Source organism: Carcharhinus amblyrhynchos, chromosome 3 (genome assembly GCF_965287045.1).
Source record: "Carcharhinus amblyrhynchos chromosome 3, sCarAmb.v2.hapA, whole genome shotgun sequence".
NCBI classification, from domain to species: Eukaryota; Metazoa; Chordata; class Chondrichthyes; order Carcharhiniformes; family Carcharhinidae; genus Carcharhinus; species Carcharhinus amblyrhynchos.
The window spans coordinates 29,389,402-29,407,046 of NC_137326.1; the positions used below are offsets into that span (position 1 = coordinate 29,389,402).

Consider the following 17,645-nt stretch of genomic DNA (forward strand, 5'->3'; position numbering starts at 1 on the left):
GTTTCCTCCCACAGTCCAAAAGATGTGCGGGTTAGGTGGATTGGCTATGCTAAATTCTCCCTCAGTGTACCTAAACAGGCGCTGGAGTGTGGCAACTAGGGGACTTTCACAGTAACATCTTTGCAGTGTTAATGTAAGCCTACTTGTGTCTCATAAAATAAGATACATTCATCACTTTAGATAGGATCTGATCTGAAAACTGGCTCTGCTGTATATCCTTAAATATTACCCATCTATTGACAAACCAATTTAAAATAAATTGCAGAATTTCTCAATTCTTCATGAAAGTTTAAAACCCAGACATTAAAAAAACACATTTGCTGGAATGCAACTCCACTTACTGCATACCAACACACTTCAATGTCTCATCACATCTGTTCATAATCAAATGTCACGAGTTTAGTTTTCCTCCAATGCACTATAAATTTGGATTTTTTTTGAACAATACTTGTATTTGTGTGCATGCGTGCATGTGCGTGTATAGAACTGGATTGGAATAAAACTGAGAAACCATTCCTTTTACAAAATTACTGTGTCTGAGTTTATTCCTTCAAACTTCCATGTTCTGGCTTCTTGTAACTCCAGAGCAGAGCTTTTCCCAAATTACCTCCAGGACTAAGCTCCCCCTGTTGGTTATATATGTAATTACATTACATCATCTTAAACATTGCAACAGCCTTTTTTAAAAACTATTTTTCATCTATTTGTCTCTCGCCCATGGCCAGATATCTGCAGAATTCATTTTTTTTTAAAAAAACTGAAGCATTTAAAATAAATCACTAATGGTCAAATAGAAGTTTTGCAACTTTCATAAAAACTATAAATACAGAAAAAATTCAACTAGATAAAATTAAACATGTTGCTTTTTTTCCCCAAAATAATAAAAGAATATGCTTTGGCTTGACCATTTTTCTTACCGCTTTAACTTGTCACTCGGATTCCTCGCATACTGTACAGATGTATCACATTGAGTACAAAAGAAAACATGACACAGACTAACAATTCGCCTTAAGCTCATCCAATAGAATTGCAAACAGATTAGGCAACATATCCATAATTTGGCAATCTCAGTAGTCACATCTGTGCTACTGAAAGTGATGGAATCTACTCGGTCAGTGTAAAGTTTATTAGGCAGCTCCCTTCTGAAGAAATCGCCTTAAACAAATTCCATTAAATTAGAATGACCATTAATCATACAACTTTGAATGAACAATGAGTTCTTTTTTTAGTTCATTTCTATTAATGTTTTGAGTATTTTGTTCAGTTTTGCTCAAATGCAGCATAATGTTGCCCGATGCTCTGTATAATCATCTGAACTGCCAACTTAATGGTTCCAAGTGCATCAATCCAGCCAGAATTGGTCCAAACAATAACAGCAGTTGGAAAGGTTACTGTCCAGCAAGGCAATGTAGATATTGATCAAATATTTCATTCAACAGGATGACTTTAGAGAGAATACATTAAACCAGAAACGATGGAGACAATAACATTCCAGCTTACAGACACATTTGGCAGTATTTGTCAAGTATACACAAAAGACCAAGGACACCATCACAAGGAATAAAAGTGCTTTTCCCAAAATGCTCCTTATGGAATGCAAATACTGTACAGGTAAAATGCCGTGGACTTCTACGAATTGTGTTGATGATGTCAAACATCTGTCTCTATCCTTTTCTGATTTACACAACAGTCTGTTTCTTCCATCTGTTCATAGTCCCCACTAATCTCACTGGTATCCATACTACAGTCAGATTCATTGTCCGATTGGTCCATCCGTTCAAGCTTTGGTTCTTCATGGGACATCCTGATCCCATTTGGAGTTAGGTGCGTGTGCCTTTCACACCCTAAAATTCCTGTATCGCCTAATGACCGTCGCACAGCCTCTTTGGCCTGTCTGATGCAGTTCAGCCACTGCTGCTTGTTGAAGGCATCATTTGCCTGAAGTGAGTGGGATTGCCCTTCAGAAGGATCTACAAAGCTGACTCTGAAGAAGTTTTTTGCTAAGATAGAAACAAAAATGACATTTAAAAATAATATTCAGTAAAAGCAAATGTTTGCATTCCTAGACTTTCCACCACTTTTGCTTCCAGAGGGACATGTATCCTGGCCAGAAGCCAGTTTCTTTGTTTATTTTGGGGGGTGAAGAACTGCGAGTGTAAGGGTCCCCTTTAAACTGTGGCCAAATTTTCAGGTCCAACAGGAAAGAAAGTTATTTTAATCATTCTTTTGGTGTCTTGTTGTAATTTTTGAAGGCTTTTTTAAAAACATTATCTTCACTGAGACCTGTTTTTGTATTTATTTTAATGGATTTTTATGGCGCGAGTACAAGTTACAGTTGGGTATAACTTGATATTGTCAGAATCTATGTAAACACGGAACACATTTTTGGGTTAAACTTAGGGGTCGTGCACGAGGAAGAAACACCAGGCCTACATTAGCTTTGTCAATTATAGTTTATTAAAATATCATTAACCAGATGAAATCTTGTATTTCAATTTCATTGTACAATAAACAACATTATATCATTTGAGAAATTAATTTTGCAGAGCATTTAGGCCAAATAAATTCAGGTCTCCTATTAAGGTGGCAAGTTTAACTGAAGAAAGAAAATGGTTTTATTCCCTCCTGCTCTATCTTATTTATTTCTCAACTATTTTCTCCTCTCCCCTGATGGGCTGACTCATTACTGTGGTCATGTTTCACGATGCAGTCACCCTCCTTGTTTAACTGGCTCTTTTCCTTGTGCCAGCTTTGACCACAAAGCAAATATTGAAATCCAATTTGCAATTAAATTATGATTTGCAGTAGTAACAATGACATCATTATTCCTCTAAAACTGACAACAGTTTCTGGAGTGTAGCTAAACACGGAAATCCAGAATTTGTCATGAGTTTAATTCTTCTCCACTGTTGAGGGCTCCATGGAATGTGATCAATTGAAAATCTAAAAACTGCCAAAAACTTGCAGTGGTTAGCACACTCAGCACCAAGGACCCAGATTCGATTCCTGGCTTGGGTCAGCGTGTGGGGTTTCTCCCCATATCAGCGTGGGTTTCCTCCCGCAGTCCAAAAATGTGCTGGTTAGGTGAACTTGCCAAACTATATCGTCCCTTAGTGTCGGGAGGCTAACAGGGTAAATGGGGTTACGGGGATAAGGCCTGGGTGGGTTTGTAGTTGGTGCAGACTTGATGAGCCAAATGGCCTCCTTTTGCACTGTAGAACTCTTTGATTTTAAGATTATGGTCTTTGTTTTGCCGTTAAAAACTCAGTTACACCTTGACAAGCGGGGTGTAATTATTCTTCAATGACCCAACTTCTTAATTGCTGCTAAATAGCTTCATTGGGCCTGAAGGAATAATTTTGCATTTATTGAAAGTTAAATTTCTCCGTTATTAGAAATTTTTTCAATATTTGTATATGGTATTTTATCTTCCATCTTCACCCCATTTTGTATGTCCCAATTGTTCATCTCATTCTCTATAAAATTAAACTTCTTGGTTTAGTATCATTGAGAACACTGCAGTGTGATTGGCTGTTTACCCTGCTTGCTATCATTGCTGGATGCCCAGAGGCCCCCTTGACTTTGTGCCAGAAACAAACACTAGGAAAGATGATAACCATGCCACACAGAGATAGCTGGCTCTTTGTGGGGAAGTCTGCGGTGATGCCCTAGGTTCACTGCGGCTTGCAAAATCCAGCTTTATATTTCTTACTTCACCTGACACCGTTCACTTTTGCAACATTTTCAGTGGAAGACAAGCGCCCAGTGTGAATGACAGCAATGTTCTTCCTCCCCATCCCCACATATAAATTATGCATGGCAACATGCAAATAAATACACACAAAGAGCTCAAGGTAACAGAATGGCTTTGTACTTACTTCTCTCATTATTGCTGAAGGCGCCTCTAATGGATCCACCTAATCGTACCTCCCCATCCTGTAGGTCATCTAACACCAGATCTCCGACAGGGATGGGCTGCCGGTACAGCTGGTAGCACAGCTGCTCACTGCATGTCACCACTCTGGTAATTACAAGCACCTCTTGAAACAGGAAAACATGGAGCTTCTGTAAAATGAAGTAAAAGTCAGCCCTGAATCTGCTTCTAATTCTCCACTTGTGATTTATTGCACAATCAGGCTACTTCATGTAAAATAGTTGCAGCATTTGGGAATAAATACATTAAAAAAAATGAAATATTAACAATTACATTAATGATATTGTCATTATGTAAAGCTTTTACAAGGTTCTGATGAAAATAATAGTTAAGCAGTTATAATTCTGATATAGACAGCCTATTTATATATGGTTCACAAATATATTTTATGAAGAGATCTACAGTATGATATTTTATGAAGAGATCGGCAGTATGATAGTACAATAAATCGCAATATTGTACATTGACAATAATCTGCCTGCTTTTCAAATAAAATTAAGTGTGTCAAAGGGGAAGAAGTCTTGTTGTGATCTTTAGAAGTCCTATCTCAGGGATTTATAGATTCACGCAAATTGTGTTTTCCGATTCATGCAACAAGAAAAAGGAGTCCAATAGCAACTGCTTATTTATCTTGTTATGAGGCATCAATTCTGCACTACGAAATATCAATACTTCACTGACATTTCATCAAAAAAACACATTTTCTGACAAACACAACTGGAAAATGTCTTCAGCCTTCTAACTTCCACGTTAACTTCAATCCTCTAAAGGTCAGCCTATGTGTGACTGATCTGTGTGAAGTGGGAAAGGAAGAAGCATCAAACAGGGAGGCCTGGCCTAGCGCTGGAACATTAAAGTGGGACAGCTTGAAAGAGCAGACTGGCTCTAAACCTTTTATCCTTTACTTAACTTACACAACAGATTGCATCATCAATCTTTGCCTTCAAAACCACCATCCAAATACTGTGCCACCTTCAAAGACTGAACCACGACATCTGTTCCAAAACTACTGGAGTTTCTCTTTTATACTTACTTTTTTCCAATTGCTTTTTGCATTACGATGTATCTTATTGTAGACTGCAAATGGTAAAAACTAACGTAAACATTTGGATTCTCTATTGTTAACCTGCATAATTATTCCAATTGTAAACAGATTGGCTGGAATGTTACCATCGTTCATGCTAGCGGGATTTTCTCAACCCACGGCAGTGAATGGAGATTTGGCTGGGTGTCAAATTCTCCAATCTTGCTGCAGTGGGAGCATGACATGAACGGCTGGTAAAATCATGCATATTGTATCCAAATTACTAAGCAATTAGTTAGATTTTCTCTGTCAAAACTAAGTTTTCCCAAGGCAACCTTTTGGCATGACACAGATTTGGTCATCAGGGTTTAAGACAATTTAAAATCTTACTATTCATAAATAATCCAGTGATACCTCAAGAGGAAAGCACGAGATTGGAAGTGATTGAATCAGGAAATCAAAGCTCACTTACTGCTCCTCTATTGTTCTTTAAGTCTCCGTGACAGCAGAGCACTTTTGAATTTTCAATCAGAGGATCCTTTTGACTCTCCTCAAGGAAAACAAGTCTTTCCTTATAATACTGGCATTCTGACTCCCCTGTCTTCTTGTTTATTTCAGCTACAATCCCTTGAACAATGTTAATCTGGAAACAAAATAAGAGTGGACAATGATTCACACAAACTCATACCGCTTCAGATTCCATCAGCAATTGGGCTAAGAAATCAGAGGAACAGTAATGTTCCACTGCAGTAAAGGAAAACATTTTAGCAAATCAAAAGAGCCAATGCACAATTGTAATGTCAGTCAAAGCTGAAATCTGAAACCCAATGTATCCTGGGACTGGGAATTCCAATAATCACATGACATTGATGTTGCGTCCTTCTGCTCAAAAACCTTTGCATGAACTTATACATTTGTCAGGGCTTAACTGCACACGTGATTGTAAATTAAAAACACCCCAAAGCTCTTCATTTTTTCTTCCCCCATTCAGCTGCAACATGTTTCCATGAGGCAGAAAAACTGCATACAAAGGTTTAAATTGGTGCAAATACATTGAGTGGACTTCTTACATGACTGTTTTGAGCTTTGTATGCTCTCAGAATGGATATCTGTGTATCACCGTGTCTCTAACATTGTCATTTGCTTTTCCTGAAGGTCTGATCACTGTGCACAAAAAGCAGCTGCATCAGACCAATTGCTGCACTTGTCTTTCACTGAACTGCTGGTTGAAGTAGTGCTTTGCTGTGTGCTTCCAGGATCCAAAGATAGCAGAGTAGTTAACACTGCTGCCTCTCAGCATCGTGAATGCAGGTTTGATTCTGACTGTTTGTGTGGAGTTGCACTTTCTCCCCGTGCCTGCATGGATTTCCTCCAGGTGCTCTGGTCTCCTCCCACATTCCAAAGACATGTAGGTTAGGTGGACTGGCCACGCTATATTGTCCCTTGGGGGGGGGGGGGGGGCGGGTAGAAGGAGCCTGGGTGGGATGATCTTTTGGAGAGTGGGTGCAGATTTAATGGGCCAAATGGCCTCCCTCTGCACTTATGGGGGTTCTATGATTTGCTGGTCCAAGCTGCCCCTGGAATTCAGGCATTACTGTGTGCAGTTTTGGGCACCGCACCTGCGCAAAGATATTTTGGCCTTGGAGGGAGTGCAGAGGAGGTTTACTAGGCTGATACCGGAGTTGAGGGGGTTGAGCTATGAGGAGAGGCTGAATAAACTGGGCTTGTACTTGTTTAGAAGAATGAGGGGAGATCTCATTGAGACGTATAAGATGATGAATGGGATGGATAGGATAGAGGTGGAGAGGCTCTTCCCGCTCAAAAAAGACAGTAGGACTAGGGGGCACAGCCTCAAGATAAAAGGGGGGCGGTTTAGAACGGAGTTGAGGAGGAACTTCTTCACTCAAAGGGTGGTGAATCTCTGGAATTCTCTGCCCGTTGAAGTGGTGGAGGCTGCCTCGCTAAATATTTTTAAGACGTGGGTTGATGGGTTTTTGATAAGAGAGGGGATTAAGGGTTATGGGGAGAAAGCGGGAAAGTGGAACTGAGCAGCGACAGATCAGCCATGATCTTATTGAATGGCGGGGCAGGCTCGAAGGGCTAGATGGCCTACTCCTGCTCCTATTTCTTATGTTCTTATGTCTTTAGCAGGCATTAAATTTCAAACGTGAATGGAGACTATTTCGCATGAACAATATCTGAACCAGAGGCACACTGGAAAAGATGTTCCTGTTCTTGGTAGAACAAGTGAAAATGTTGTAAATGGTATTTCTTTCAACATTTCACTAAGGATGAAGGTGCTTGACAGCTCTGCTTTTGAGAAAACATTAAAATCCTCTTTGCAAAACTTGAAGTAAAGCAAGTACCACTAAGAAAACACATTAGATGTTTAATAGATTAGTTTGTAGTCAGCCAGTGAAACTTCATACCAGTTGCCAAATGACAATGGAGAAGTGGGTATCTCATTGCTTGATGGAATCCTAACAACTTGTCAAATTTCAAAGCTGAATTAATGGAGCTTTAATGAAAAGCCTGATCTGGTTTATATCTCATAGCTGCCGTCTGATGCTTTGAACGTTTTATCCAGTAAGTGGCTGGTAACTGAATAATCTTTAATTCATTTGAGATTTCATCAAACAGCAATTGGAAAGGGAGAAAAAAATCACCACTCTCAGATCATGTATTCCAACTAAAATCTACACATATATAAGGAAATGCAAAGGCATTTTATTTCAAATTTTAAAGCTAACGCTTCAACAATATTTGAAAAGTGTTATGAACCGAAGAACAAAAAATTTAGTTTCTTTCAAATGCATTGCTAGTGTCATGTAAATCATCAGTCATTGTGATTTGGAAACATCTTTATTTAAAAAAAAGCTTCAAAACACAAAATCAGTGGACTGATTAATTATTTTAAAGAAGGTTTTGCATTAATATATAAATTAGAGGGAATGAGCAGTAGGTTCAACGCCACTTTCCCTCCTCTCATTCAGTGTCAAATCTTTCATCCTTGAAAAGACTGGGCTTTGCACAGCAGTAGCAGTAGTGTACAAATCAAGAGTCAGGACATGAAGAGGGACTAATTAATAAGCTGTAGTATGGAGCACCCACAATTACAGAAAATAGATAAATCGATTCCCTGATGGTGCAAAATAGACATCATATAGACCCAACAGATCCCATATTTACTGTTTTTAACCAGTTTCTTTAAATGAGGAGGTCAAAATGTTTTAGACATTCGGGTCTGCTTTGCATCATGCCCAAATGAACCCTGAGCAGTTCAGCATTCATAATTCCACCCAAACACTAAAAACTTGTGTGTCGAAGTAATTTGAAAAATAACTCAAAGAGCCAGCCAAGTGGTCTTTCGGTTTTATCTGCTGGCACCGTTGTGAACCTTTGAAATGTTGCACAGGAGTTTACTGGTCGTTTTTATGTCTCCAACAGTTTTATAGGGCCCTTACCTCAAGGACAAATAGATTTTTCTGCCAATTGCTATGCAAATAAGCAGATGCAGAAAGTTGTGTTTATTTCCCTTTGGGAGGTTACTGTCGATGTAACAATTTAAAATTGGAAAAGGTCTGACAGTGGGGGCAAATCATTTCAAGGTAATTCCAGGCCATAATGTTGAATCTAAAGCTAATGTGTTGGGGGTGGGATTGGAGATACTCAATGTCTCTGGTACTGTTAATGCCCCCCAAAAACATGTTTTTCCACCTGGAAACCTGTACATAAAGCAGAGTAACCCTTACTACCTCACTGACATTATAGGAACTTGAGAAAAACATGCCCCCTTCCCCCATCCAAGGTAAAAATTGGGTGTAGGTCATTGTACCTCACCTGGACGCTATTCTCTATTGAGCTTAATGCTCTGCACAGAATCCCACTGAAACTTGAGAACTGAGACAACGGAAGTAGCATCCTGGGATGCAAATCTGAAACATTGTGGTTGGAACACACAAGTTCAACCATCTGAGCTGCAATGAATTTTGCAGAGCAAAGCTTTTATGCTACAGTTCAACAATTCTGGAGTCACTTCAGTGCGAATGGAGAAAATCACAATGTTAAAATGAATTCTCTTTTGCTACTTACTGCTTCTTCCAAGTGCTGCTTATCTGGGTGATCATTTGGAGTGTGCCTGAGGATTTCTTTTAAGAGCAAAGGGTATTTCACCAGTCGACTGCGTGGAATGTCCAGGAAATTCCAGAGATCCAGCTTGCGACTAAAAGGAGACTCTAAACAACGTTGTAGAAAGTCATGGACCCGGTGATCTTGTTTCTTGTGATCCAGTAGGGCTTTGGCTGCCACCTGGTTGCTGCAGTAACTATCGTAGGAGTTTAAGCAAGGGAGCTGGGGGGTGGGGGAGGGAAAAAGTAAAGATTTAAACCATGTGGCAGCTAAAATCCCTGCGGCACTGCATGGCATCATAAAAATCAAGAAAAACTGAAAGTGTTGGGAATCTAAAAAGAAACAAAACTGCAACTGTTGGAAATATGTAGTACCTCACAGTTAGCTAATAGAGGAGACAGATCACAAACTATTACTGAGTATTTTCCATCAATTCTGTCCTTTCTCCTACAGAGGCTAACTGACCTGCTGTGGATTTCCAGCATTTTGTCACTTTAATCAGTTACTGGTACAATGTAGGATGGCTCTCTAAGTGCGCAAAGTTTCACAAACATTATTCATAATTTTTCACTGGCTAAGTCTGTTTTCAATCACCATGACGACTGTTTTTAATCTAACGACTATCAAGTTTAATGCTAACCAATAAACCCATGAAGGAGCTTTGCGAGTCTAAAAGGAGGACTGATTGACTGAGTATCTGAACTAACAAACTCCAGTGTGGACCCATTTGCACGGGGATATAGTGTAAGAAAAAAAACAACTAAGTTGCATTCAGCAAATCCTCACAAACAGCAACTTGAGAATGACCAGACAATCTGTCTTTGTCATCTTTATTGAGGGGTAAATGTTGGCCTGAAGAAAGACGACAAGAATGAACTAGCAGGAACTGGACTTAGCTAGATTTTATTGGAAATGACCGATAAGGTGGTAAATCTACTGGACTTATCAGGAATCCAGTAGGGACTCCCAGTTGCTGAGTTGGCACCAGTACCTTTCAACCAACTTCAGCTGGAACTATGGCACCCATTGTAAATTTCACCAAGAGTTGGAGTGGAACATGGTGCCAAGCTGGTTAATGGGTCATTAACTCTCAGTCAGTGGATAATGCGGTCTGACAGATGCAGGAGTGAACTGCACCACTGTCCCTCAGTCTGTCAATGGGTGAGTTACCCTGTGCAGCCTCCCTACCTCAGCATCTCTTCTCTGCCTGATTGCAGCAATCCCCTCTATCTCCCCAAGTCATTGTAGAAAGGTTCCTCATGATTGCTCCCCCCTGAATTGAAGCAAGCTCTCCACCATCGTCCCCCAACACCCCAGATTGTAATCTTTGGATGGGGTGACAGAGAGGCAATCAGTAGTGGTATATATTAAGATATTTTATAGTGGACACCACTCAACAATAGTTATGGAAAGGTTACTGCGGCACTAACTATGGCCAGGACATCAAGGATAACATATCTACTCTTTTTGGAATCTTTAAAATCTACCCAAGCAGCTAGATGATGCTTCAGTGCAACACCTCAGATAAAGGACAGTGCAGCACTCCCTCAGCACTGCACGGAAGCACCAGTCTTCGAGCCCAAAGTGATTCAGAGTCAGGTATGTTGCTAACTGAGTCATAGCTGGCACTGATTGAAAACAGAAATGTGTCAGGCTTGTCCCTTTAGCAAGCTACCAAAGCCCATCCATGATTTCAACAGCAGAGTCAGTCACCTTTTTGATCTGAACCACCCCCTGCCTCCAAATCTAGTCACCGCCCCCCCCACCCCCGATAGCTCTGTTTGGCAACACAGAATCTCTCGTAACCCCACCTGTTTATTGATGGATCCAGGAAGTCTGTCTTTCAGAGATGTAAAAGTTGAAAAAAACTTATTTCTACACAATCTTAACAAGAACTTCAAAATGAATGTCATACTTTCTATTTACATCTGAGGCCTTAGCAGCCAAGTCCTAATTGACTCTACAAGGGGAGTACACAGTTTTTAAAATGTCCTACCTGTGAAAGTTCAGGACAAAAATTAACCAGATTGTGCAACTCATGCAATGCACAGCAAAATAGATCAATAATGCATTCAGCGGTGTGAAAGTATTAAAAGATACAGAATGGCACTGCACTTAAGGAGTCTAGCACAAATATTGCACTGCAGTATTAATGATACCACTACTGACAACAAAGCAAAAACAACTTAAAGCCAGATTTACTATATTATAACTAGCATAGTTGGTGCTGTGGAATCCATGCTGCAATGTAAATGGATTAGAGTTCATCACACTTGATATCGAAAACTATTACAAAACCATTTTTATTTATGATAACAAAAATAGTGTATGGATCTGCAACAGAAAGGGCGGGGGGGGGGGTGGGGGGGGGCGGTGGTGAGGAGAGGTTCAGTCCTTAGTAAGGTTCTCAGGAATGACTCACGTTTTTAAAAAAAATCTGCAAGCACTGGTTACAGAAATGCAAATTCAGTGAAAGGAAGAATGATTAAGCTGCCCATCTGCACTATTAATTGTCTGCGAGACAAACCACAAGAGAAAATTCTGGAAGTTCTCAGCAGGGAAAACAAGGTGACGCTTCAGATCAATGGCCCCGAGGAAAGGTCACAGACCAGAAACACTGGGCAGTGATTTACCGGCCTCCGAGTGGCAGGAACAAAGGTGTGAAGCCAGTAAAATGTGCAGTGCTGCATCAGGAAGGCTCCCAGACGCAGTCCCACTGTCAGAGAAATGTTCCAGCAGTGGGCTGCAGATTGGCTGTCTGCCCCATGGAGGTGAGCAGAAAATAGAAGCACTTGAAGTCCCATTAAGTGGAGCTGCTGGCATATTGTTAATGGGGGAGTGTTCCCCCACCTACACACCCACCCCGCACCTCCCCACTTCCCTTTGCCTAAAGTTTGTTGCAAAAATTGTTTGATTTTGAAGGTGTTGGACTGTGGGAAAGAATATCCTGAATCTACCCTATACTGATCTATCCGTCCCTTGCAATTTAATTTAGAGTTCCAGATTTGAAGTTTATTTATTAGTGTCACAAGCAGGATTACATTAAAATCGCAATGAAGTTACTGTGAAAATCCCCTCGTCACCACACTCCGGCACCTGTTATGGTACACTGGGAGAATTTTGCATGGCCAACGCATCTAACCAGCACGTCTTCCGGACTGTGGGAGGAAACCCACACAGATACGAGGAGAATGTGCAGACTCCACACAGTGACCCACGCCATTGAATCTGGGTCCCTGGTGCTGTGAGGCAGCAGTACTAACCATTGTGATTCTCCCTATTCTTTAACTATTTTGCATCCCCCTACTAGATGACATCTCAGCTATGTCCTTTTCAGGCTGTGGATTTCTGTTAACCAAGAGATATGAAGGGATATGGGACAAAGGCAGGTATATGCAGTTAGGTCACAGATCAACCTTGATCTTAGTAAATGGCAAAACAAATTCGAGGGGCTGAATGGTCTGCCTCTTGTCCCTACGTTTCCATTAACTATTCATCAGCATTGCTGTGCATGACTGATGTGTTATTCTTCTTCATTAATAGTTTGTCTTAAAACAGAATTCCAACATGATAATTAGTGTTGAATTGAAATCATCTTAAAGAAATTGAAATCTAGTCAAGAGGAGAAGTTTGATCAAGTAAATTGAAAATAAAATGTGATCTGTAAATAGATGATTTTTCTGTTACTCCATGTGAGTGTATACAGACATCTGGTGGTGGTTACCTGAATCCATGCCAAGAACAGGGCAAGGTGATAAAATGTCAAAGTTTGCAAAACATCAATTAACTCTGCATTTTTAAAAGGGGATATATTTACATTCTTTTATGTCACTGTAACCCTTTTATTTTGGTGTCAGTTTCCAGTTTGGATCTGGCTCAGCTGACAGCAGCTGTTGGATTTGTTATTGATTGCTGTTGGGAGGATCTTACTTTAACCAAACAATCTCTGCATGTGTCGGGATATCGCAAATCTGTCAAATGTCTGTTTGGGCTGTTGTGTGAGGCGGCACTTTTGGGAACTGACAGCACAAACATACCAATGGATCAAACATAAAAGCAGATTAAAATAAAGGTTGAAACAATTTCTTACCCAGCCTACAAGGATGTGGCCAACATGCTCTGTCGTCCCATCTGGTTTCCGGGCTTCTCGGAGCCGACTGAGAAGATCTGAACAAAAATAAATGAGGAAACGTAAGGGTCACAGCAAAGATGCTTTCCCCCAGGGGAAATGCATGAACGTTTGCAGAAACATGACATTGTTCCCCGTGAACCATTAAGCTCCTTATTACATTTGAGGCAACCTTCACATAACCACTGTCTGTTCAATGTGAGAGGAAAGCCATACCTTCGTGCAAGGGAATAAGGGAATCCAGTGTTCCAAATATCTGATTCAGCTCCTGTTCAGTCATAATGGAGAGCTTGAGCATCGGATCATGATAGGCCTGTGTGAGAGAGACCAATATTTAATGATCCATATTCGGCTACTTAGAAAGTGCATTTTGCAGAGAGCATGTTTCAACATGTAACTACTTATTCCTTTACTGTAATGCTTCTGACTGACACATCTGAAACCCCAATGTCTTCTCAACAGTTGCAATTTCATAAGTAACATTTATCAGATTAATTTCACAACAGGATTTATTTTAATGAAATTTAGCTGTTGGATAAAAAGAGCTTAAAAACAAAAGCGAATTCAGTGATCTACAATTAATTCAAGGAGATTTAAGAGCTGCTTGCATCTGGGACCAATATTCCCACAGCATGGTGCAGTATTGCAGCAGAATGCTTACTCTGCAAAAATACAATTCACATCTTCAAAAATAAATGGGTTGGGGGTTACAATTTGACTAATGGCCCTGATGATACTCTGAAATATAAATATGAACATGTGGCAGATATTTAATTAATGTGTACATTCAATTGCTAACAATTACAAAACACATATCTAAAACCAATGTTGTTCAAAATATAATTGCTCAATTATAGTAGAATTATACGGAAATTTCCAATTACTTTTTTTTAATCTGATAATTGGAAAAAATGCGTGCATCACCTTTTTTGCTAGCTTCAAGTCTTCAATTAAAACTTGTTCTCCCTGGGAAAGTTCAAAAATTGCCTGCAAAAAAAAATTAGTAAAGGAATCATTTAAATGAAGAAGAATTGGTCAAAATTAGACCATGGCATGTGTGCGATGTGGTTAAAGTGACGCTGGTTAAATGCAAATTCCAAATAATCGGTCTAATCTCGCAAAGGAAAATGGTTACTTTCCTGAACTTTTCTTATAAATATTTCCAAAGTAGAGTTGTGGAAAAGGTGCATATTATCTTAACAAAATCGTGGAGAAGAAAGTTTAATAGTGTTCAGGTCTTGAATAATGTGCAGAGGCCAAATGTCACAAACATCTGTTTAAAATTCCTGGGTGTGATATATATGAGAGGAGCTTTGTGCCATCCATAAGGTATATAATTCATGGTTAAAAATCTAATATATGCATGTACTTTCCGCCAAGATGCCTCTTCTCATGATTTTGGTGGTCACAGCTTTATGTTATATTTAAACATTTAACCTGTCTTATTGAACATGTAGGTTACAAATCCTCCATGTAACAGTTGCCAGTTAACAATTCGTTTGTAGTCTTTGGCCAGGAGCCACTGCTTTGAAGCAAATTTTTGAAATCTTTCAAGTTCCATTGCCATCTTGCATATAAAAAAAAGCTCAAATGTGGAAATGCTACAGGAAACTTTTGAGACAGTTTTGCATCTCGCACAACTGCCAAAGAATTCACATATCATTCTGATGCAGTCGATATAAAATTACAACAGCAAAATCTTCTGCATGTAAATGCCATTCTGCCTGCCCAACGGTTCTATGTCAAGTGTTTGGATACATGGGCCTCCTACCATGCTAATACTCTCTTCCCACCTTGCCCCCATATCCTTCTATATTCCCTTTTCCCTTGTTGCCCCCATCTCCTTGAATATTCCCTTTTCCCTCGTGTATGTATCAAGCCTCCCCTTAAATGCATCACTGTCATCTTCTTCACCACTTACTCTAAATGCAGGTATCATCTATGATCAAAACATTCAAATAAATAAACACGAAGTGTGAAAACACAAGCAGGTACAATTATCTTCCATTTAACCCCAAGGTACGATGCTGAGAGATAATATTTAAGGGGCCTTGAAGTTACAGGCCATTTTAGCACCTAAATTCCATAACCATGATTTAGACTCCAGATCAGCAATGAGCATTGCACATTCTTGGAAATCAGGTCCAGGTATATTTTCTTCCCAAGTTTCTAGCCCCTGCCACTTGTATTCAGCACCAATGTTTTAGTAAAGCTTTCAGCAAAATATACAATGTGATATCAACACCTTACTCGATTGGTTCTTTTTTTCTCTTAGAATGTGGGTGATGGAAAGATCACAGGTATTTTACATTCTTAGCTGCCCTGAGGAACAGGTTGAGGGTACCTTCCTGTGTACAACTTCTTAACTGCGTGTTTCTGTCGTATGAAGGATTTTTCCAGTTTGACTATATATTCTGCAAAGTTATGTTGCACTTTCAGTGCTGATTTGTAAATTAGTTTCACAGAGTCGCTAATTGATGGCAATTAACATTTAAACATCTGCTTTTACTCTAAATGTGAATGCTATGATTACAGGATCTTCTATCCAAGGTGATTTTTCTTTTGTATTGTTTCAACCACTTGCCAATGTTTTCAACAAGACCAAATCTTCCAGTTGCTTCGGCATTACAGGTATACTTCTCACTCTTGCTTTAATTACAACAACAAATAATATGAGAGAGGGATGGGTTAAATGTTATCCACACTGGAAAGAGGGCGGTTAAATGATATAGAATGACTCACATTGGAGTATCCCACAAGCAAAAGAATACAACAACAATATCTTTCAGTGGGCGGGTTCCCTGCCTTGAAAGGTTGGCCATGATGTGGGTATGCCGGCGTTGGACTGGCGTAAACACAGTAAAAAGTCTGACAACACCAGGTTTTAGTCCAACCTATTTATTTGATAATATACTCGCAAGCTTTCGGGTTAGCCCCTTTGTCAGGTGAATGGAGAGTTCTGGCCTCAGACAGAGCATATAAAGCACAGTAATCTCTAAACTGTCTGTGCTTTATATGCTCTGTCTGAGGCCAGAACTCTCCATTCACCTGACGAAGGGGCTAACCCGAAAGCTTGCGAGTATATTATCAAATAAATAGGTTGGACTAAAACCTGGTGTTGTCAGACTTTTTACTATTGAAAGGTTGGCAGATTGCTATACATGTCCTGCTATATTCCAACGCAGGAATCGTTTATTTACTTAAATGATCAACTCTACAGCTATTACAGGGAATCAATAATAAAGATCTGTTCTTGCTCATGATAGCAAAATATTTGGTTCTCCGCAATTTTGACAAGTTAACATGCCTGTAATTTTGCGATAGAATTTACAATAATTTTAAAAATAAACTATATGCCCCAAATGAAGTTTCACATCAACAGCTGAACCGTGACAAACAAATGACAGGTTTCTTCATGTTGGACGAACAAATTAATATCTTTACTGTTTACTTCTATAACAAAAAACATTTCAAGTTGCTTGCACTCTCATTCCTAATCTACAAAGTCATGGGTGTGAATGCTTGGAGTCAGAAGCCACATTCTCAAGCCAGGAGTGAGGCGGTACTGGGAGCAAAGCCGGTCACTGATTAAATGAGTCAAACTTTCTATTTTCTGATGGAAGAGTACAGCTGCTCTGCATTCGTACCTCTTGCCTTTTGATTTCCTTAGCTGTGAGCATCTGATTGACACGAATGTCAAACGTTTCACTCCAGAGTTTGCTATCTCGACGCTTTGCAATGGCAGGCGGCCCATGTCTAGAAGAGGGTCTCGGGGTGAAAATTTCCGGTCGGCTCTCACTTCGGAAACTAATGGAACGCTAGAACAAAGAGGGAGAAAAGAATTGCTATAGATTCTGTACACAACATACACGTTGAAATAGGACATTATGAAACTGTAATTGAATGATTTGCTGCAAATGTCACTATGAAAAACTGTTTTACAAAATGCAACACAAGAGGATTTGCAATTTGACACCTTTGATTTAAAGTGCACCTTTGCTCATAGAATTGTTAAACCATACGAAATGGACCTGCTTTAATGTCTTGCAATAATGACTGGTCCCATAGTACTGTGAATGAATGATGGTTCTATCAGCCATAAAATATTATGCAGTGGAATGGGGTTTTGAGTAGCTCCGGTCCAGTTAACACAAAAGAATAAAAGGTAAAGACTGTTTTCAACACAATGCAAAAAAGCTAAGACTCAAATAATGGAAAACTTCTGCTGCTTGTATAAACTAATGCTTTGGACATAGTTTCCTTGCATCCTTGATACACCTGCAGCCCTGTAATATGCTACTGACATTTAGACTTCAGGTTGTATTTACACTGCAGCACTAACTTTGCTTCATATTATTTCTAAGAAGTGGTAATGTAAATACAGAATCAGAAACCAACATGCATTTGTGTCAGTAGGGAGTAAGAGTCCT

At 39.6% G+C, this 17,645-nt stretch overlaps 1 protein-coding gene across 5 annotated transcripts in view; it reads right to left on the minus strand.

Annotated features, from left to right (window-relative positions):
* Window positions 1-517: 517 nt before the first annotated feature.
* arhgef3 (Rho guanine nucleotide exchange factor (GEF) 3) overlaps window positions 518-17,645 on the minus strand; it is a 307,012-nt gene continuing 289,884 nt past the window's right edge. For all 5 annotated transcript variants that reach the window (XM_080182718.1, XM_080182739.1, XM_080182725.1 and 2 more), the window contains 8 exons: window positions 16,863-17,033; window positions 14,140-14,202; window positions 13,432-13,528; window positions 13,177-13,253; window positions 9,051-9,308; window positions 5,431-5,601; window positions 3,879-4,065; window positions 518-2,000 (listed from right to left, as the gene is read on the minus strand). In XM_080182718.1, coding sequence (XP_080038844.1) covers window positions 1,651-2,000; window positions 3,879-4,065; window positions 5,431-5,601; window positions 9,051-9,308; window positions 13,177-13,253; window positions 13,432-13,528; window positions 14,140-14,202; window positions 16,863-17,033 — 1,374 coding nt within the window. In that variant the 3' untranslated portion in view covers window positions 518-1,650. The remainder of the gene's footprint in view (window positions 2,001-3,878; window positions 4,066-5,430; window positions 5,602-9,050; window positions 9,309-13,176; window positions 13,254-13,431; window positions 13,529-14,139; window positions 14,203-16,862; window positions 17,034-17,645) is intronic.